Source organism: Henckelia pumila, chromosome 3 (assembly GCF_033568475.1).
Source record: "Henckelia pumila isolate YLH828 chromosome 3, ASM3356847v2, whole genome shotgun sequence".
Taxonomy (NCBI): Eukaryota; Viridiplantae; Streptophyta; class Magnoliopsida; order Lamiales; family Gesneriaceae; genus Henckelia; species Henckelia pumila.
The window spans coordinates 48,768,452-48,789,645 of NC_133122.1; the positions used below are offsets into that span (position 1 = coordinate 48,768,452).

Here is a 21,194-nt window from a genome sequence, read left to right on the forward strand (position 1 = left end):
CTGCAAAGAAAATATTTAACATTTAGATTAAAAATTAAAATAATATGTAATTTTTTTATTTACATGTTTATTATATATATTTAGATAAATTATTATACTCATTTTTTTTATATGCAATTTCAAACTAAGTAGTGATTAAATTTATTATGAAATTTTGAACAAAATATGCATAAGTGTTATATCAACGAATAAATGTTAAAACATAAATCTTCCATATTTAATTACAAATTTAATACCTAAAACTCCACGTTCTATTAAAATTAAAATTGAAATAGTTAAATTAATCTAATTAATATATCTATACATACTAACATATATATTATTTTTCAGTTTTTTATAATAGTGAATATAATTTTAGTAGTTTGATACATTAAAAAATTGATGATTGTACAAGAAATCAAATTAAAAAATATAAATACTTATTTAAAGTTAACTGTTTTTTATTTGTTAAACCATCGAATACATTTGTTTTAAAATTTTTGCAATTAAATGTGATTCATATTATGTGAATTTTTGTATCAGAGTTTGTTCTTGCGGGATTAATGAAAAATATACATTGATCTCACAAATATAAAAAAAGTTTTTATTTTTTTATTTAATTAATTATATATATGATATATATAATATATACAAAAAAATTTGGAAAAATTGAGGGGGGGCGACGGCCCCCACCAGGGGCGGACCCAGAAAATTTGGTCGGGGGGCATAATTACGAACGGAGCTATGTGTTGTTCCGCCCGGGTGGCCGCTTGGGCGACCTAATTTTTTTTCCTATTTTTTATACATTAAATTTAATCAACTTTGTCAATATCCCGGTGAACAATTTTAAAAATAAAAAGATAAAATCTCAACACATAAAAAAAAATAAAGAGCTTAGAAAATTTTAGTTTGAATAGAGATAAAAATTTGACTCCGTTATTGGATACAATTCATAAAACAATCATGAATGTGCATTTTATATCAACTAAAAGACGCCAGAAAAGTTAAAACATTATAATCAATTCATAATAATTCATTATACAATTATTTGATGAGTTATTAAACATATTTTATTTGGAATATAATACATCAATATTATTTAAAATTACCATGCACCATATTTTATTTTATTAAAAAATTAATATAAATATACACTAATAATTTTTTAAAAAATTTCCCCCCGTGGACCCTACATGGGTCCGCCACTGGCCCCCACCGCCCCCCCTCTAGCTCCGTCTCTGGTGACAAGATCTCGAGTTCGATACTCAATTTTCAACAAACTCTTATCCAACTAAAAAAATCATAATCATAAAATTAATCATTCATACAAAATATAATTATTGATTTTTTTTTAACAAAATGAACATATTTAACCTTCATTTATGCTAGCTAGTTCAACTGCGATTCGAAAATAAATCCATCAGAGTAAAAATTTATATATAAAAAATAGGAACAACAATTATTTTATTACGGCGATAAGTATATCATATTATTAAGACCCTGCTTAGATTTGGTAGACATTTTTAAAAAAAAACACTTTTTTAAGCTATAATTTTTTGCTTTTGAAAAAGCTCTAATTTTGACTTAAAAAAGTACTTATTTAAGCACTTTTTTGGTCAGCCAAACACTTTATTAAATGAAAAACACTTAAAAAGTGTTTTTTTGGTCTGGCTTTTGAAACCAAACGGGGCCTAAATATATTATCAACTAAGCTAATTTTTTAACACCATCGAACAAATGGTATGGTGGTAGTGTTTTTATGCTGTCGATAATAGAAGGAGTTAAGTAGACAAATGTACATAGTTGAAGGGGTAAATTGAGATAATCAATAACTCGACATCTACCGTGTGGGCCTGAACCGAACCTAGAATTGCGGGCTAGGCCTTGCTAAACTCGAAGCATAGCCCAGTATAATGATACACAGAAGGCCTGGTTCTTTTCAGAAGTCAGAACCACCTTAAGGCCTGGTTCTTGTTCACAAGTCAGAACCACCTTCATTGGGCCATAAAATTAAGGCCCATTTATATACTCTACCAGCTGCCCTAGTTTCTTGCTCAATACACCCCGCCGCCCAAACTAGGGTTTCCAAATCATAAATCCCTAATCTCAGACCCTCTATTTATAAAGAAAGCTTCATCTTGGAGGCGAAAACGATTCTTCCTGGTGATGATTTTGATTTTCCCCCCTATGTCCCATTTTTTTCTTCTTGTTTTCCCTTTCGATGTATGTAGATCATCTGATGAGAAAAAAACTGCAACAATATGAACGGCAAATTCTCCATGATTCATTGTATTTAAGTCTCTGATGATTCACCACATCTTCGAATCTGTTAAAAATTTCCTGATTTTGAGTTCGATAACTCTTTTCCTCGAACGAAAATCCAATTTTTTTTTCTTTTGAATCGGGAGATGTGATGAAGAATTTAATTGGTCCGTGTTTCTGAATAAACCGTGACTGAAAAACCCTAACCAACTCTGATCTCCCTTTTGTTCATCCAAATTTTTATTTAATTTTTTTAACCATTTCGATTTTATTTCAAAAATTTATCGGCGGCTCGATGATTATCTGCCTGTGAAGGCGATATACGCTATGCCGAAATTCCGTATGAGTAGAAAAATCTTTTCCCGAGGATGAGAGCCGCCGTGATTTGGCCTTTGTCTGGATGCTATTTTTCGATCTGTTATTTTGTGTTTTATTTGAATCTTTTCTTCTGCTGTGAAGATTTATGAAAGAAATTCACATGTCAGACTTCAGAGATTTTGTTATCAAAATCTATGAGAAGGAAATTTCATTCTTCTGAGCAGAGTTCTAAAATTTCCAATTTCTTTCCCAAAAAACAATTGCTGATCTTTTTATTATCTGGGGAATGTTATTTTACCATTACCACATAGTAAAAAGAGGATCAAATTTTGTTTTTTGGTGAAAAACAATGAAAATTTGAGTATTAAGTAATTGCTTGGGAAAATAGTAGAAAGAATTGAATAACCTCTTCAAATTTCAGAGGATGATTTCTAGCATGACAAAGGGAAGATAGAGAAGATAGAGGATTTGTCCATATAAAAGTCTTGGTAATTAATTTCATTGTAAAAATCCATATAAGCCTGGCTAAGCTGGTAAAAGATAATATTTATTTTTGTTACAACGGATTTCAATTTTTGAAGAAAATTTATTAATTCAAATTGCAACCCGGTTCTTGTTAAGAATCGTTTTGTTTGGAGTATGTTATCTCTATGCATATCATCTCTCTAAAATCGATACGCAAAAATTATATAGAATACATCGACCATTTTCAAATTTTAATGACAATTTTGGGATATGAATTTCACTTTGATGTATTAAGTATAATATATGGTATAATTTTAACAATAGAGAGTATACATCTTCATAAACGCAGTTATAACCAATAAGATTTAAAGCATCTTTAATAATACATGATAACATTTAAGCATGCAGGTTCTTATGTAATAAAATAATAATACATGAATATTTCGTATCATGCATAAACGATTAAAAAAAACTCTTGATTTAGTTGTGATGTAGGTATGGGAAATTTATTTTTTATTTTGGTTATTTTGTGATTTAGGTATTTTATTCATAAAATCTCAATTTACTTATATAAATTTTAAGTTTTAATTTAATTAATTTAATAATAATTTTAGTATTTTTTTTTTATTCGGTTTTGATTAGGGGTGCAAACGAAGCGAATCGAGTTGAATAATGGTAAAATTTTAAGGTTCGAATTCGGCTCGATAAGAGTATATTCGAGCTCGATTCGAAGTTCAATAATTTCAAATATTTTGGCTCGAGTTCGGCTTGAAATGAAGTTCGAGTTCGGTTCAAAATATTTGAACATATTCGTGAACTATTTGGATATTATGGTTCGAAAGCTCGAAATGTATATATATTATTATATAATTATATTATATTAATTAAATATTAAGGCTCGCGAACTATTAGCTAACTATCGAACAGAGTAATTTCGGCTCGAGCTTGGCTCGAAAAAAAGTTCGAACATGTTCGAATTCGGCTCGAGTTCGATAAGCTCGAATACGAATCAAATATTTTTCGAGCGGGCTCGTAAAACTCACGAACAGGTTCGGTTCGTTTGCACCCCTAGTTTTGATATATCGTCACATCATTATTATATTGATTTTATATTGATCAATTTAGAAAAAAAAAAAAAAAAGCAAAATTATCATAAGATATGTATAAATATAATATACGGGATTAAAACTAAACTTTGAGGCTCTGTTTGGTCAATGGATATGATAATGTATGGATAAATTAAATTGGATTATTGAAGGAATTGAATAGAATTGAAATAGATAATGTCATGTTTGATTTGAATAATATTAATATTGAGATTGAGATAATGATAAACTGAAAAATGACTTTTTATCCTTACCGTTATTAATAAATTTTAAATAAATATTATATTAAATATTGAATTTTCATTAATTTTAATTCAATCCACAAAAAATAATTTAAAATATTAATAAAAATAGAAATAATAAATTTAATAATAATATAAATATGAATTTATTTCGATAACTAAAAATTAATAAATAATTGGACTATTAATTTTAATGTTAAAGTTAATTGGAAACAATTACTGTTAAATAAATAATATATTATTAATTAATAATTATTAAAATATGGTAAACAGTAATTAAATTAATTATTAAATTAGTTATATTATTAATTTTAATTATTTGTTATTAAGTTAATTATTACATTTTTACTATTCGTCAAAAAACATTATTACATTTTTAGTTTTTTACTATAAAATATTAATTAAAATTTGAAAAATCATTAAATTTAATGATAATATAATTATGAATTTATTGGGAATTAGTAATAAAAATTTGAATATCAATTTTAACGTTAAATAAAGATTGATAACAATATTATTATTATTGTTAATAATTATTAAAATATGATGAATAGTATTTAAAATATTAGAAAGTTTGACGGTGCCTAAATGAACAAATATTGGGGCAAGGGCACAAATGAGAAAAACCAAGTAATCCAAGACATTGTACACGGGGTGTGTTTACTTGGCTTGATAACCATAGGATAAGCTTGTTAATCCAATATCATTCATTGTTTACTTTAAAAAAAAACAATTTTCCTCAAATCTCAACGCCCGTCATTCAATCTTATTTTATGAGATATTTCATCCTTAATTATATATGGTATAACATATCATTAATAATATTTGTGAAAAAAAATCTACAGAAATCCTAATCTACCCTCTTTTAATTCTTTTGTTTCCTTCCCAAATTCTCTCTCTCTTTTATAACTCAGTTTATCAATTTTAACTATTTTAAAACAATACATATTTTTATACCAAATAATTTTGATACGTGAAAATGACTCAATTATGAATCAATAATTAATTGATAAAATTGCAATTTTGATCCTATATGTTTGTCACTTTGCGATTTCGGTCCTCTATGTTTTCATATTTTATTTTTAGTCTTGCATGTTCCGATTTTTGGCAGTTTAAGTCATTTTTCTTCGAAAATGCTTACGTGACATTATACACGTCACATCCACATCAGCGCTGCATTGATCCCACATCAGCGCCACATCGAAAAAATGACTAAAATTGCCAAAAAATAAATATAGCGGACTAAAAGTGAAATCTGAAAATATAGAGGACCAAAATCGCAAAGTGACAAACCTACAGGACCAAAAAAGCAATTTTTCCATAATAATTTCAATATTAAAAAAATAATCAAATCCAAATTATATATGAACACAAAATTAAACATAAGATTATTTAACATAGGTGGAGGGTAAAGCTGTAATTCGTCCATCAATCATTGTTTCAATCCCAAAATTAATAACTCAAAGTAAACATGTTATTGTTTATCCATCATTATTCCACGTCATTTGAAATCATTTTAATAGTCCCAATATGATTTATGACATGTAATCTCATCTCATTAAGTAAACGCATCCTCGAGACTTATTAATGCCACCTGTTTTGGTTGGACAATAGTATCACATTTTCCAGCGGTACAGTTACTTTGTAACGGGCCATAAGTACTAGCATGTTTTGTTAAAATTCAACCAAACATTGGATTTGACCCTTATCCAAAGGTAGTCCAAACTACCAAACGGGGCTGAGAACATAAAACCAATATTGCAAATAAGCAAACTTATGGAAAAAAAAAAACAAACAATTTTCCTTACACTTATGATAGGATGATGATGTCCTTTGAGTCAAAAGTAAGAGATAAATTTAAAACTTTTATTAAAAAAATTTATAGTTGTATTAGAGTTTCATCCTTGATTAATTAAGAGCATCCACGTTTGTGTTAAACTGTGGGGGTGCGCTTGGTACGTGTGATGAGATTAATAAGTTATATCTATTAGTTAGGATAAAGTGAATGATAAGTTTTAATGATGATAAATTTATATGGTGTTTGGTATTATATTAAAATGATGGGATAACTTTTAAATTTTTTATTGTAATGACCAAAATGCCCCCATGTGTTAATTAAACAAATATTATTAAAGGGCACAAGCGTAAAAGTGGCCCATAATCTTTGGAACTGTGCACTTCGTGATTCACAATACCTTCTGCAACTTGAGATTCTTTTCCCTCAATTTTCCAAGTCTACAGTCGCTTTATCACGGGCCGGTTGTTATGGGCTAAAGCCTAAAAAATGAGATAAACATGGGATAATTTTGCAATCCTTGGCTAATCCCATATACCAAACACGCCTGAGGTTATAACAATCAATGATGTTAGAATCAATGTAAGTGGATGTTATAACACTCACTCTCTCCTCCATGCATTGAACGTGTTCATTTAACTTTTATTTTTAAAAAAAATTTTGCATACTGGTGCGTGTTTGCATGTGCCATGGAAGAGTGTGGGGCGGACGATACGTGTAAGGACGCTGCTTTGACATACTTTTAACGGTTAACATTTATCAATATATGCGAGGTTTATTATTTTTTAATAGGCTCTGTATGTATTGATGAATGATTATTCTTAGATCTATCATGGAGTAGTGTCTTTATATGTAGCATGAAATATTCCATTTGGAACCATGGAGTTAGATCGGATTTGGTGGAATTTGTAATTAAAATTATTATTCTAGTGTTTGGAAAATTATGATTTCAAAACGAGATTGATATTTGATGATATTTCACTTTTTTGCGAAGTTATTTGGATTTCACGAGATTTCATTGGATTCGAGTTTATAAAAAACAATAAAATTATTTTTAAAAATAAATTTATATACTTTACTTATAAATTTTAAGTTATCTTCAATTTTTTTTTTGCAAAATATCATTTATCCAACATTTATTCTATCAAATTCCAAAATATATTTTAATTTTTTTATCAAACACCAAAATGGAATTTCAATTCCATTAATTTTAAATTCAAATCCAATTCATATTTCAATTCAAAATTCAAATTAAATTTCAAATCCGAATCCGAATTATATTTTTTAGTCCAAACACAGTGATGTTTCCAAAGTTATTTTTTATTATTAAATAAATTTTTATATTTTTTAAATTTATTTTAATAAATCTGAATTAATTAAAAAATTACCTCTAATGGAAATGGCTAGTTAACCTCTACTTTAATTAAAATAAAAAATAAAACATCCATCTACAAATAATCATCAATTTCTACAAGTTTATTCATTCCAACACATTATAATATATCATAAATCACTCCCAAAATCACCTTCCAAAAATAAATAAATAAATCACTCTCAAAATCTACTCCCTATTATTTTCATCATCTTATTTTTTTATATTTATTTCTACAATCATGAAAAATTTTAAGTAGTGAATATATTAAAATAATGATATTATTTTTAAAAAATAATAATCATTTAAAGATTGTAAATAAAATTGAAAAATGTATTTATTTAACATAAAATAAAGAATAAAGTTGAATAAGTGGACAACGAGACTCATAAATAATGATTGTTAATGTTAAAATAAATGTGGATGAAAAAAAAATGTTAATATAATGAGCATGTGACATATAGGCCACATGTTTTTGATGATGTGCATGTCTTATAACAAGGACGAATGCAGATGCCCTTAAACACATAAAGACAATAATAAAACCAACAACCAAAAGGAACTAAGAAATAAATAAAATATTGATAAAAGTAATTTTATATCTATAAATGAAGTACTTGTTAATTTTCATAGAGACACTATTTGATAATTTGAATTTGTGATATATCTCGTATAATTTTCGATAAAAATTATTGTCATTCTTGTAAGAACGCACGTTAAATATCTAACTCTCAACTATTCTCAAGGCTTCTTCAACCCAATACCAATTTGGTGTTTTGGTGTTGGATTCATTCCTCCAACCGAGCGCTATATTTAGCGTCGTGATTGAGAAATGCTATAGTGTTGCACCAAATAGCGTTAAGCTTTTCCTTTTTTCCTTTTTTTTTTCCCTTTTTTTTCCCTTTTCTTTTGTACTAGATTCTTGTTTTTTTTTATTATCTTTTTTTTTAAAAAAAATTATATCTTTAAATGATAATCTATTTGTTGTAATTGTTAATTTTAGGATATTTTGATTTAAAATTTTAATAATTGATTATATTTTCAATAAATGTATAATTTTTTAAATAAATTGTTTATAAATAATTACATCTATTAATTATTCTTTTATAATTCTAAATTAAATAATAAAAAATAATAAATATATAAATTATTGTGTTTATAAATATTTTATGGAATAAATTAGTTAAAAACTTTATTTATGTAATAAATAACTAAATTTATGTTTTAAATTATATTATGAATTGAATAAAATAATAAATTTTAATTTGATAATTATGAATGTTATATTTAATTGTTTTTATCTTAATATTATTTTCACTTGTAATTTATTTTAATAGTAATTTTAATTCTCTAAATGATGTAACCCTAATTTAATTAATTAACATTGAATAGAAAATTACAATTTTGGAAAAAAAATTAAGATTACAAACACTAATATATCTAATGAATATTTATATAGAAATTATTATTTTAGATATTATTGATATTAAATTATTGTGTTTAAAAATATTTAGTGAAATAAATTAGTTGTTGTGAAAAAATAATAGAGAATATTTCGATAATATTTTTTTTAATGTAAAGTTTAGAGTGAATGAATTGGAGATGAGTTTTGTATTTGATATTTTGATGTATGAATAACACTATCTCGAAGTTAGTGTTACACCAAGATAGCGTAATGAGTTAAAAATAACCTTGTCACAAGAGATGTTACCCGATCTATACGAGACGATTTATGCTTTTATAATAATAAAATAAAATAAATAAATAAATAAATCATACATCAATTTTATGATTAATCAGTAGGTAGCGAATCAAATTAAAATAGTACTATTCTTGAAAACATAACGAACAGCTACTTCTGGTATAGAAGAATTAGAAGGTTAATTTTTTTTTATTTTAAAGGAGATTGAATAGTTGTTGACTTTCCCTTTTTTTGTAGCTGAGCCACAGCGTGTCATTGTTGTTGGAGTTTTAAATAATGATAAAATCTATTGAATCTTATCAAATGAAAATTCTCTATATTATTGAACCCATGAAATGAATTTTCCTACCACACATGGGAGAATCGGCGCCTCGAGTAAGGTAATACACCAGAAGATCAAGCACAATACCCCAACAACTAGAGTTTCGTTCCACAGACCACAAGTATCCTTCATTTTCTCATAAATCTTCAAACAAAAGAAATGGCTGCCGCTGAATATGGAACACTAAGCAACAACAAAACGTTCACCTGCATGCATTTGCATCACTCTTTTGCTACACAACCGTGACCCCGTAATTACAAGTGGATATGGTTCTCTAAGAAAATGAACGAGATGGAACAGTAGAGCAGCGAATCTTGAATCGAGAGGATTAAGCAAGTCAATGGTGGCATGAACAAACTGCTTTATCCAGGACAAGACTGGCTATTGACATTGTCGTGGCCGAAAATTCTCAGTTGATAAAAGAGATTTTAGCATGTTCTCTAGTCTCTTGGCACCTGCAGTGGGTCTGAGAACAGTGACATTACCCACAACTGAACACGGATCTGTCCCATTTTCACCGCTCCCTACGCACCATCCTCCAGGGACAAACATGTCTTGATTCCTAAACAAGAGTTCGGCATCAATTCTGTCGAGAACAGGGTCATCACGTGGAAACTTTCTTGCGAATGGAGCGTTGCTATTTACCATCCTCTGCATGTCTTGACGAGTAAGGTAGTGCGGGTGTTGCTTTGGAGGGTTGTCCCATGATATGAAGTGGAGATCACTGTTAACAGTGGTGTTACGAAACTCGTGAGCATTGCAGACAACAGTGTGGAAATAGCCTTCAGGAGAAGAAATGAAGTTTGCATAGTACATGAGAACGGTTCGAGGTAAGTTGTCCCATCCCCATATGCAGTAGTCAATGAAAGATCGAGACAATGCCATCCATGCAGATCCTGGAAGGAAAATAGTTCAGTCAACATATGGAACAATGATCTTCTGAGGCGCAAACAAATTTCTCAGAATTTTAAAAACCCTTCCCAGGAGGAATCCACTTTTTACCCCACAAACTAAATTTATGCTACTGACCGTTCATTGTTTCCCAAGGCTTTATCACTGAATTTTATTTCCCTTCATCTCAATAACTCAAATATCAGTGCTTAAGAATTTCCTCTAAAAATCAAATACCATTGTCGGTAGGAAGTTGGTAGCAAACATTTTGTGTGCAAGCACACATTCGGTGCATATTCAAACTCTAGCCCCTTAAAGTTGGCACCAAACAAAGAAACAACTGTAAATAAACTGATATAGAAGGCAGCAAAGAAATATGTACTTATTAAAAGCATTAGATAATTCGATCATCGTCGAGTTATTGTATTCAAAGTATCTACTTTGCAGTCCTTGACATAACAATGAGCCTTTTCATTGGATGGTTCTACACGCCTTAGCCACATAATAAAAAGAAAAGCATAACAATAGAGAGTGGCAATTGATCCAAAACTAGAGTCAACCAAATTCAACACACAACATTGGAAGTTAGAAGGTGAATATCGATTATTATTTTTTAAAAATCTCAGTATGTACACGACTGAAAATTTAATGCTACATACATAAGAAACGGAATTGACACACACACCCCCAGCGCCAATGAAAAAATAGCCCAGAAGCCATAAAACTTATTTCAAAAGCCCCAGACATGTAAAGTATTCTCACTCATCATTCTACCTGAAGTTCCAAATTCGGATTAAAATGCAGGAAAGAAAATTCTAAAACTAACATAAAAAATTATAGGAATTTCAGAAGTAAAAACTCTTCAATAATACCTGTCTGAAGCCAAAATTTGTCAAGAACTCAAGAAATAACTCTTAAACACAACTCTGGAAACACATTTTTGTGCTTGATTTAATAAACGAAAAGGATGAGAAAACAAACAGAACCTGTTTGATTAGCCAACACAAACCTAATCATAAAGTTACCATAAAGTCATTAGAGAATAAATAGTTTTTCATGTATGGAAAATAAGTTGAGCACTTAGATGAGAAAGAATCGGACTAGTAAGAAGTGGAGTGTTCATAATTTTAAATGACAAAAAAAGAATCATGGAATCCAAAGTTTTCTAAAAAATATCACTCCATGAACAGCAGGATACCAAGCCAACAAATGAAGTTTTCAAAAAGTATTGGGTACAATGCACATGACAGAACAAAGAAGCATCCAAAACTCATTCCCATACCATTCAGCCAAAAAAAGCAACATGTCTCACAGAGCAAATGCAAAAAATATGCAAATAAGATGAGCAAAAATACAGATGCCAAAGCATACCAGTAAAGAGTTTAAATGCCGTAGGCACGCTTCTGCGCTGTGTAATCCAGAACACATCAGCCTTCTTGGACATGTACAATCCTGGATCAATAATAACTGGTTTCGCCCTCTGAAATCTGCAAAAGTACCCATAAATTATGACCATAAATCACTCGAAATCCAACAAAATACAATACATGAAAGTATAGTTGGATAATTTACTGGTGCCCACTTACTCTTTCCAGCCAATGTTGCTGGTATGATCAATGAAATTGAGATCCCGAGGTAAGTATGAAAATGTATGCAGCAGATCTGGTCGATGTTAAGAACCCACAAATTAGAACCAAAGTTTAACTTCAATTCGAATAATGTAATATTATAACGATTTAGCAAAGTCCTATTAACCCCAAACTATAAATTCGGCCAAAAAAATCCAATCTTTCCGCCTAAATTCCCAAAAAAAACATGAAAAACAACCTAGGATATAAAGCTTTCAAAATCCAATATTACCATCTTGAGTGACGAGTGGGTAATCGGAGGCGCTGAGATTTATGAACCAATCCCATTCCCCACCTTCCTTCAGCAAAATGGCAGCCGCGTGTAGGGTATTCGCCACCATAGTTGGCCCACGATAAGTCACAAGATTAGCCTTGGTAATCATCCGAACATTTTTGAATCTCCTAAAAATGAAGTGGGTCTCAACGTAATTATGCAGATCGAGTCGCTCCTCGGGGGATGATTCCGCGTCGAGGTGTACGACATATTGGTTGTTGGGGTGGTACAGCGCCTGGAGTGTGCGGCGAAGCATCCCACCGTCACCGGCGGAGCCAGATATCAAATAAGCAAAGCGCGGGGGCGGAGGAAGGGCGGAAACCGGTAATGGGTGGAGCTTCGACTCAATAAATATAGATGATACAGACATAGGTGAGTAGTACCGGCGAAGCGGCAGCAGCGGCGTGCCATCTGGGGAGGTTAAAGTGGTAAGAAACAGAAGAAATAAAGAAACTATGGAGCCAATCGCTAGTGGGAAGATCCATTTCCTCTCCATTGTTTGTGGGTGGCGCAAGTGTAGATAGTAGTTCTTGAGCTTCTTCATTTCATCCAATTCTCATCGAATTTTTACAAAAAAAATGGAAGAAGGATCCAAATATAACTCCCCAACTGGAGGTATAAGCGAATCAATTGCGGGTTTTGATGAAAACAGAAATCCGAAAAATGCAAAAGAGATCTTCGGGATGAATTAAGGAGATTGAAATTTATGATTACAGTGCAGAGAGAAGGGGCGATGGAGGTGGGTGAAAGGTGAGGATTTGCTGCTGCTAGTTTGGTTTTGGTTGTGAATTGCGCCTCATTTCCTTTCTAAATTTCTTCATTATTTTATATATTGAGTATAATATATTTATTTGGTAGAGGAAATGATATATATTATCTATTATTAGTGCTTAATCATAAAATATAATAATTTTTAGGACTTCTATTGAAACAGGATTTTAAAATATTTTTGGGTCGTTCACCTACAAATACTATTTTCAAAATATTTTATGGTTTTTTTCTATTGGTCTAGTTATATTTGGTTCACTCACATGAGAGATTCCGAGATTGATTTGTACTCGTATCTTATCCAATAACATGTTATCAAATTTGTTTAATTTTAAAAAAAACAAAATATTAATCTATCATTTTATTTAAAATTTTATCAATCACAACAAACAAACTATTATTTATCAATTAAACAAAATTAAAAATACTATCATTTTGTATTTAATTTTTTAATCATATTAAATTATTTATCTATAAATTATTTTACCATAACCAAAAAACACGAGACACGTTTTGTTGTATATGTCTATTCTTGCAAATAAATATATTAAATTTATATTTTTTAGAAAATTATTCAATCATTTTTGCCAAAGTTAATAATTAATCCTAAAATTTACTTCAGAAAATTATTTTCGTGAAGTTCATTTTTGTTGTTGTATTAATTAGTACAAGCATAAATAACATAAAATTTCGTATTTTTAAGTGAAAACAATTTGAAACTTCTCAAAAATTGTCAATCTTCAATTGGTAATTTCAAAGATTTTCAGAATCTATTAGAACAAATAGATTCAACAAAAAGGCTTTTAATAGCTTTAAGAAAATTAAGAAGTTCTATCATCTGTTAAAATGACAGAGGTAATAACTTCAAATCAAAACATTCAGATTGATGAATCTGAAGAACATCAAGAGTATAATTTGAATATTATATTCAATCAAAGTAAGTTTGCTGAAATACAAAAAACAGGATTTTCTAATTTAAATACAAATTTAATAAATCAACCTGGGATATTAAGTAAAATTTCAAATCTCTTAATCCCAAAAATAATTTAATTTATTATTCGATACGAACAAAAGAACGATCATGTAAAATAAATAACGAACTAAGGTCTAACAGACTAAAGTTATTAACAACTAAAGATATTGATACCATCATGACAAAAGCCAGTGAAAAAAAAAGATCTGAACTAAAATATGTTCATATCGGAGGAATTGAAATAATTGTATCAGCTTACTACCGAGAAGGAATAGATACACCAATTGAAATCACAGTTCGTGACAAAAGGATACGTAATCTTGAGGATTCAATCATTGAAAAAATTATAGGAAACTTATATTACAAAAAGTTGAATTTTTGTATTTATCCACAATACAATATATCTCTTTTTGATAAAAACATAAATGATGTTTTAACACTAGAGTATTGTTTTTATATAAATAATCCTATGTTAACAGGAAACCATCCAAACAATATAAACTATGTTATCAGTTTTAGCAATGAGTAATAATTCTCAAACATGAATAATTTCAACAAAACCAACCATTTTCGTTGAAAGAATGTTTGAAAATATTACGAGAATTGAACATCCCCGAAAAGCATTTATTGAAGAAATAGATCTCTGTAAAAAATGGAGTTCAGATGACCTCCAAATAACAAAACATTATTTTCCAAAAAGATCATTATCATTTGCTAGAAATGATGAAAATATCCTTGAAAAGATTGGAACCATGAATCAAAACATCTTTAAAATTAAACAAGTCATTGTTACTGAATCAACCTCATCGTAATGATATCCTTAACAAAATTAGAAAAAGAACTAGGAGAATTAGAAAGTAAAATTGATGAGATTAATCTAACAATACAAGAATTAAAAAGAAATTTCAAATAATATATTGAATTAGCTACGACTAGATTAATAATATAACAAGAAAGACATAGTAATTAAATATTAAGCTATCTCAAGGAAGTTCTTCCAATAGATAAAGGGAAAAGAAAACTGGAAGAAGAACCACGATTCAAATTTGTACATGGTATAGAAATCCTCTTATTTATGGAAAATCTAAGTATGAAGATGTTTAGTAAAACAGATCAATCTGATTATGAACAAATAGGAATAAATACAGAAGAACTGTATCATTCTCATCAAGAAAACATAACGATATAGAGATATGGATATCTCAAAACCAGAATCAGAAGACGATTCTAGACCACGATTAACTCTACGAATGAATGTAGGTAGTGGTAGTGGCACAAAAAATGAAGGATTTGATTATAAGGACCAATATTCTGGAACATATAAAGATGTTAGAGATATTCTTAGAGAATCAAAAACATCAGAATTTGTAAAACAAAACATTCTAGATTTAGGATGTTCTACTGCAAAAGAAAGAAAATCAAGGATAGATCATTGGACAAATGAACTATCAGTAAAAATTCAATTAACATCATTATTAGATAAAAATGAGAACATACAAGTATTAACTCATAGGATGATAAAAATGACTTTGGTAGGAGTAGTGAGAACTTGGGCTGAAAACCTAGTAATAACTAATCAACCACAAGAAATGACAGGACATCGATATTTCGAACTACTTGTTGATGCCTTGTATCAAGAATTTTTAGGAGTTTCAAATAATGACGCTAATTTAGTAGCAAAAAACATAGAATAAAATAGAGCAATTTTTATATTGGATAATATTAAATTATGCCATTTATGTTATCTAGAAAAATTAATCTGTGATTATGAAACAAATTATTATCAGTTAATAGATGCTGATAAAAAAGATCATTATAAATTAAGTTTTTTTAATAAAATACCTAATATATCAATAAATAGTAAAGATGAATTTTTAACTAGCCCTTATGCCAAAACTTTGGGATGAGTTATTAAATTTATCAAAGATATAATAACAAAGAAAATGTCATGAAGTAACATTAAACAAAAGAATATCCAAATCTTACAAACAAAATAATAAACTTTGTTGTGACAAAATAAAACTCACAGTAAAAGAATATGGTTGTAAAACAAATATGTCACACAAACATTTAAAAAGATAGAAACAAAATAAATCTAATAAACCTTATAAATCTTTTAATAGAAAATTTATTCCTTATAAGAAAAAGAAATTTAAAAAGAATTTATTCAGAAAACCTTATAGACAAAATTTTATAAAAAATTTGATAATAAAAAACCACCTTGTCCAAAAGATAAAGCAAAGAATTGCACATGTTGGTTATGCAATGAAGAAGATCATTATGCAAATGAATCTTCAAAACGAAATGAAAAGAAAACAAAGTTAAACTTTTAGAAAAATTATGCCCTCTTGGATTTTATCCTGTTGAAACAATTGAATGTTCATCAGAAGATGAAAATATTTATTACCTTGATGAATCAAGTGGATCAGATTCTGAATCAGACTCCACACCTGATAATTACGAAATTAATAATGCTTAAAAATAAGACAAGGACATTTTCGAAAAAAAAACATATCTAAATAATAAACTCAAACTTTTATTTAGCTTAGGTACCTATTTCCAACTTGCCATTGTATTAATTAGTACAAGCATAAATAACATAAAATTTCGTATTTTTTTAAGTGAATTTATTTATTAAACGAAACTTATTTATTAAAATTTACCAATCGAATGTCACCAGGAGAGATGCAAATTAACGTCAAAATCTGAGGTAGATGACTCCGATCTCTGCAATTTCCATGCACGTACAAATCCCGATTCCTTCTCCATTACTAAGCTTCACTCTCACCACCATCCTCGTACCATGCGGAAACCTCAGTAAGCGTCGAACCCATCTCGCAATCTTTGCTTTATCACCGTCACATTCCTCCAACAAGGACGTCTGGAGAAGACAAACCGCATCCCCATCGCTCGAGACAACACCACACAGATATCGAAATCGTAAGCAAAGTGCAAGCTTTCTTGATCACAATGTAGATATGGACGAGCTGTTGTCTTCCATCGGTCAGACCTCAGATGAGCACGAACTGTACGCTCTTATGTCACCTTACAAGGACCGGAGCCTCTCCATACGCTTCATGGTTACGCTTCTATCGCGCGAGTCCGACTGGCAACGCTCTCTTGCTCTGCTCGATTGGATCAATGAGGTTGCCCTTTACAGCCCCTCGGTGTTTGCTTACAACGTGGTGCTGCGTAATGTGCTGCGGGCTAAGCAGTGGGATCATGCCTACGGGCTGCTCGATGAAATGCGCCAAAGAGCTATCTCGTCTGACAAATATACTTATTCCACCCTTATTACGAATTTTGGAAAAGAGGGCCTGTTTGATGATGCTTTGTCCTGGCTCCAGAAGATGGAACAGGATCGCGTGCCGGGAGATTTGGTTTTGTATAGTAATTTGATCGAGTTGTCTCGTAAATTGTGTAATTACTCGAAGGCTATCTCAATTTTTTCAAGGCTGAAGGGATCAGGTATTACGCCTGATATTGTTGCATATAATTCAATGATTAATGTTTTCGGGAAGGCTAAGCTTTTCCGAGAAGCCAGGTTGTTGATCAGTGAAATGAGGAGTGTGGGGGTTTTGCCAGATACAATCAGCTACACGACGCTTTTGACTATGTATGTTGAGAATCGGATGTTTTTGGAGGCATTGTCTGTGTTTTCCGAAATGAGAGATGTCAATTGTTCACTTGATCTCACGACATGTAACATTATGATCGATGTGTATGGGCAGCTTGACATGGCAAAAGAGGCAGATAGGCTGTTCTGGAGTATGAGAAAGATCGGGATTGAACAGAATGTTGTTAGTTATAATACCCTTTTGAGGGTTTATGGTGATGCCGAGCTTTTTGGGGAGGCAATACATCTGTTTAGGTTGATGCAGAGGAAGGATATCGAGCAGAATGTAGTTACATATAACACAATGATAATGATTTATGGGAGGACCCTTGAGCATGAAAAGGCTAATAATCTTATCCAAGAGATGCAGAGCCGAGGCATTGAGCCCAACACGATTACTTACTCAACAATAATATCGATCTGGGGTAAGGCTGGGAAGCTAGACCGAGCAGCCATGCTTTTTCAGAAGCTACGAAGCTCGGGCATTGTGATAGATCAAGTTCTTTATCAAACCATGATTGTAGTATATGAGAGAGCTGGCTTAGTTGCTCATGCAAAACGTTTATTACATGAACTTAAGCGCCCAGATAATATTCCAAGTGAAACTGCCATCAGTATTCTTGCTGGCGCTGGTCGAATAGAAGAGGCTACGTGGTTATTCAGACAGGCCGTTGATGCTGGAGAAATAAAATATATAGCAACCTATGAATGCTTGATTGATCTTTTTTCTAGATATAAAAAGTACACAAATGTTGTCGAGGTGTTTGAGAAGATGAGAGGGGCAGGATATTTTCCAAATTCTGATGTAATAGCACTTGTTCTGAATTCTTATGGAAAGATACAAGAGTTCGACAAGGCAGACATTGTGTATAAGGAGCTGCAAGACGAGGGTTGTGTTTTCTTGGATGAAGTTCATTTTCAGATGCTGAGTCTTTGTGGCGCAAGAAGAAATTTTGAGATGGTCGAAACACTGTTTCAGAAGCTGGATGAAGATCCCAACATTAACAAGAAGGAGCTACATCTTGTTGTTGCTGGCATATATGAAAGAGCAAACAGACTAAATGATGCATCTAGAATCATCAACGGGATGAGCGACAGAGGGATTCTCAAATCTTGATTGTTGTTAGCCTAAATCCATTGTTGAAGAAACATTTGTTTCTCAGCCCGTTGTAAAGTGCAATTATATTTTACTGTTTCACGTGTATATATTCGATCATTGTTTCCATGTATCTTCTGGTGGTCTTAATTACATTAGTGCAGGGAAAATACTGCAGAAGGAAAAGAACGTCATTTAATTTAAAACTTTTTTGGCTGCATAATAGAAGTAAAACTACAGGATCTTTACTCTGTAAAATGCAAATGGTTCTTTTTTTTTTTTTTAGTTGACATCCTCTCATGCATGTCTGCATGATCGTATAAAAGTCATAAAAAGAATGATACAAATATGTACGTTATTCTATGTATCAAAAAACTATATATGTACCTTACATGCAAAATTTTTAAAGCTGTGAAAAATGAAATATCAAAAAAGGCACAAAGAATTGACTGTAGAGAAAAACAAAGAATTGTTTGGACAGAAATGAACGTAGAAAATCTAACTCCAAAATTCGAAACCGAGCTCCTTCCCTCATTGCAGTTGACAGTAGTTAGTCCGAATCTTGCTGTAGGATACAGCTACTGATCCACACTTCATCATCGATCGATGTTGATTCTGAACTGCAGGTTAATTTTCACGTGTGATCAATATGCATTTGTATCCATCACCTTAACACTACAAACCTACTTTTTTTCTAAATATAGAGAACATTTCTAATTAGCTCTAGCAATCTGTTCATGATTAATGAAGAATTAATGTTATCTGAAGCAAGTTGATGTACCTTGACACGCATGCCTCTTCTATGTTCAACGTGATTGCTCGATCGCGTACATCAGAAGGAAGGTCTAATCCCGGCACCGGTCCGGCTACATTCTCAGGCAGTTGAGCCTCTTTCTGGGATGAAGGCGAATTATGATCCACCGTCTCATCGGACTGCAGACTCTTCAACGCAGCGATCAGTGCTCTTTTGCAACTTAATTCGTATTGGGCAGCCACCAGACGAGACCTCAAAGATTCAATGACGAAACTACAACCATAAACAGGAATAAGAGCACGCATTTTAGATTCGTAGATGATGGATCTCATAGCATCATCCCTTTTCTTCTTGGTCTCCAAGGTCTCGAGTATCTTGGTGATATGCGACACCCCGTAAAGCCGGTGCACGTATCCAAACGTTTCGGGCTTGTTGGCTGGAAAATACGGTGCCAGAGGACATGTAGCGCTGCATTTTCTTCTTCTAAACTTGCATGCAGCGCAGTAATTAGGGGTCGAGTCAGTACCCTTCAGTGTCATATTGATTGAACTCCGATTATGATCAGAATTTTTCGGTAAAGAATTTCAAGAAACGGTTGTCTAGTATAGTTTTGGATTGAGAAGTTGATATTTATTTCTTCTGCTCTTTATAATCTCCTCCCGATATATCAAATTACCTGCAGATTCCAAAAATATATATTAATCTTGGATTTTGATGCTTTCACCATTAGAGTTCCGCCTCCATTCTTGGTGTGGTTGATGAAAGATATTTACGTATGAAACAAATTCGAAAATTTTCTTTACACACCTTTCAAGTTGAATCAGATTCCAAATGATCCAATATGAAAAAATAAAACGTGCATGTTATATATATATATATAGGTGTTCTTGATTTAAAATAGCTTATATATATATATTTAATTTTCAACTCTATCCTGATTTTGGAGTTCCTAACTGCAGTTCTTGATCATATAATGCACATTTTCCTCTCTATATTAGAGCAAAGTTAATGAGCAATTTTAGTTAGAAGCATTTCTAAGGCTTCGTTTGCCGTAGCACTTATAAATATTATTATTTTTTATAAAAATAAAATGTTATAAAAGTTATTTTAAAAATAAATATGCGTTAAGACAATTATTCAATAAAAATGTTTTACCATTAAAAAATAGTATGTTTTGTTTTTTTAATCATTATTTTCAATTCTAAAACATCAACAAAAACATCTAATTTGTTATTTAAAAATTATACTTAGCTTAAAGAATATTTTTTAAAAATATTTTTCGAAAATCTTGTTCATTACTTTAAATATTTCACTTATAAAATATTAAAAATGTTTTTAAATTATATTTTTAAGCGAAACACAAGATAATGCTTTGATTTCAAACTTTCAAACTTGTATTTCTAAATTAAACTCGTGTTTGATTTGTCAAACTCCATCGATGTCTACTTAGACGTGTGAAACGTAACCTAGCTAAATTGGAGAATTAGAATTAGTGTGGCCGCCAAGTATTTGTGGAGATGGCTCTTGAGTTGCAATGCTTTGGCCTTTAGCTACGGACATTATTTCACGAATTGTGACCTTTCTTTATTTTTTTTAAATAATCAATACGTGTTATAAATTTTTATAGATGA

The 21,194-nt window shown here is 30.7% G+C and overlaps 3 protein-coding genes and 4 non-coding genes across 8 annotated transcripts; 5 read left to right on the forward strand and 2 right to left on the reverse strand.

Annotated features, from left to right (window-relative positions):
- The first annotated feature begins 2,208 nt into the window (after positions 1–2,208).
- Positions 2,209–2,289, forward strand: LOC140893655 (small nucleolar RNA Z199). The gene has a single exon (XR_012153248.1). It is a non-coding gene; the product is annotated as a small nucleolar RNA Z199 (small nucleolar RNA).
- A 95-nt stretch (positions 2,290–2,384) lies between these two features.
- Positions 2,385–2,461, forward strand: LOC140893929 (small nucleolar RNA SNORD18). Its single transcript, XR_012153487.1, has one exon. It is a non-coding gene; the product is annotated as a small nucleolar RNA SNORD18 (small nucleolar RNA).
- A 69-nt stretch (positions 2,462–2,530) lies between these two features.
- Positions 2,531–2,618, forward strand: LOC140893656 (small nucleolar RNA U54). Its single transcript, XR_012153249.1, has one exon. It is a non-coding gene; the product is annotated as a small nucleolar RNA U54 (small nucleolar RNA).
- Positions 2,619–2,686: 68 nt separating this feature from the next.
- On the forward strand, positions 2,687–2,786 carry LOC140893657 (small nucleolar RNA R64/Z200 family). Its single transcript, XR_012153250.1, has one exon. It is a non-coding gene; the product is annotated as a small nucleolar RNA R64/Z200 family (small nucleolar RNA).
- Positions 2,787–9,558: 6,772 nt separating this feature from the next.
- On the reverse strand, positions 9,559–13,154 carry LOC140887532 (beta-glucuronosyltransferase GlcAT14B-like). Of its 2 annotated transcripts, XM_073294811.1 has the most exons (5): positions 12,315–13,154; positions 12,041–12,116; positions 11,826–11,941; positions 10,378–10,459; positions 9,559–10,287 (listed from the first exon to the last, which is right to left on the reverse strand). In XM_073294811.1, the coding sequence occupies exons 1-5, from the start codon at positions 12,898–12,900 to the stop codon at positions 9,945–9,947; spliced, it is 1,203 nt and encodes a 400-aa protein (XP_073150912.1). In that variant the 5' UTR covers positions 12,901–13,154; the 3' UTR covers positions 9,559–9,944. The 2 variants fall into 2 exon arrangements, with proteins under 2 accessions (XP_073150912.1, XP_073150911.1); XM_073294810.1 differs by having other exon boundaries at positions 9,559–10,459.
- A 3,634-nt stretch (positions 13,155–16,788) lies between these two features.
- LOC140891797 (uncharacterized) lies at positions 16,789–18,986 on the forward strand. Its single transcript, XM_073300445.1, has one exon. It carries the CDS (start codon positions 16,812–16,814, stop codon positions 18,828–18,830), a length of 2,019 nt encoding a protein of 672 aa, XP_073156546.1. The 5' UTR covers positions 16,789–16,811; the 3' UTR covers positions 18,831–18,986.
- A 120-nt stretch (positions 18,987–19,106) lies between these two features.
- Positions 19,107–20,102, reverse strand: LOC140888680 (LOB domain-containing protein 23-like). The gene is made up of 2 exons (XM_073296377.1): positions 19,591–20,102; positions 19,107–19,116 (listed from the first exon to the last, which is right to left on the reverse strand). Exons 1-2 carry the CDS (start codon positions 20,100–20,102, stop codon positions 19,107–19,109), a joined length of 522 nt encoding a protein of 173 aa, XP_073152478.1.
- Positions 20,103–21,194: the final 1,092 nt, after the last annotated feature.

Coding starts and splice junctions, on each gene's coding strand:
- LOC140891797 (XM_073300445.1), top strand. CDS start 16,812: ATGACTCCGATCTCTGCAATTTCCATGCACGTACAAATCCCGATTCCT.
- LOC140888680 (XM_073296377.1), bottom strand. CDS start 20,102: ATGACACTGAAGGGTACTGACTCGACCCCTAATTACTGCGCTGCATGC.
- LOC140887532 (XM_073294810.1), bottom strand. CDS start 12,900: ATGAAGAAGCTCAAGAACTACTATCTACACTTGCGCCACCCACAAACA. Junction 12,117..12,314: donor CCCACTCGTCACTCAAGATG/GTAATATTGGAT, acceptor AACATCGACCAG/ATCTGCTGCATACATTTTCA. Junction 10,460..11,825: donor GGCATTTAAACTCTTTACTG/GTATGCTTTGGC, acceptor TTTTCCTTCCAG/GATCTGCATGGATGGCATTG.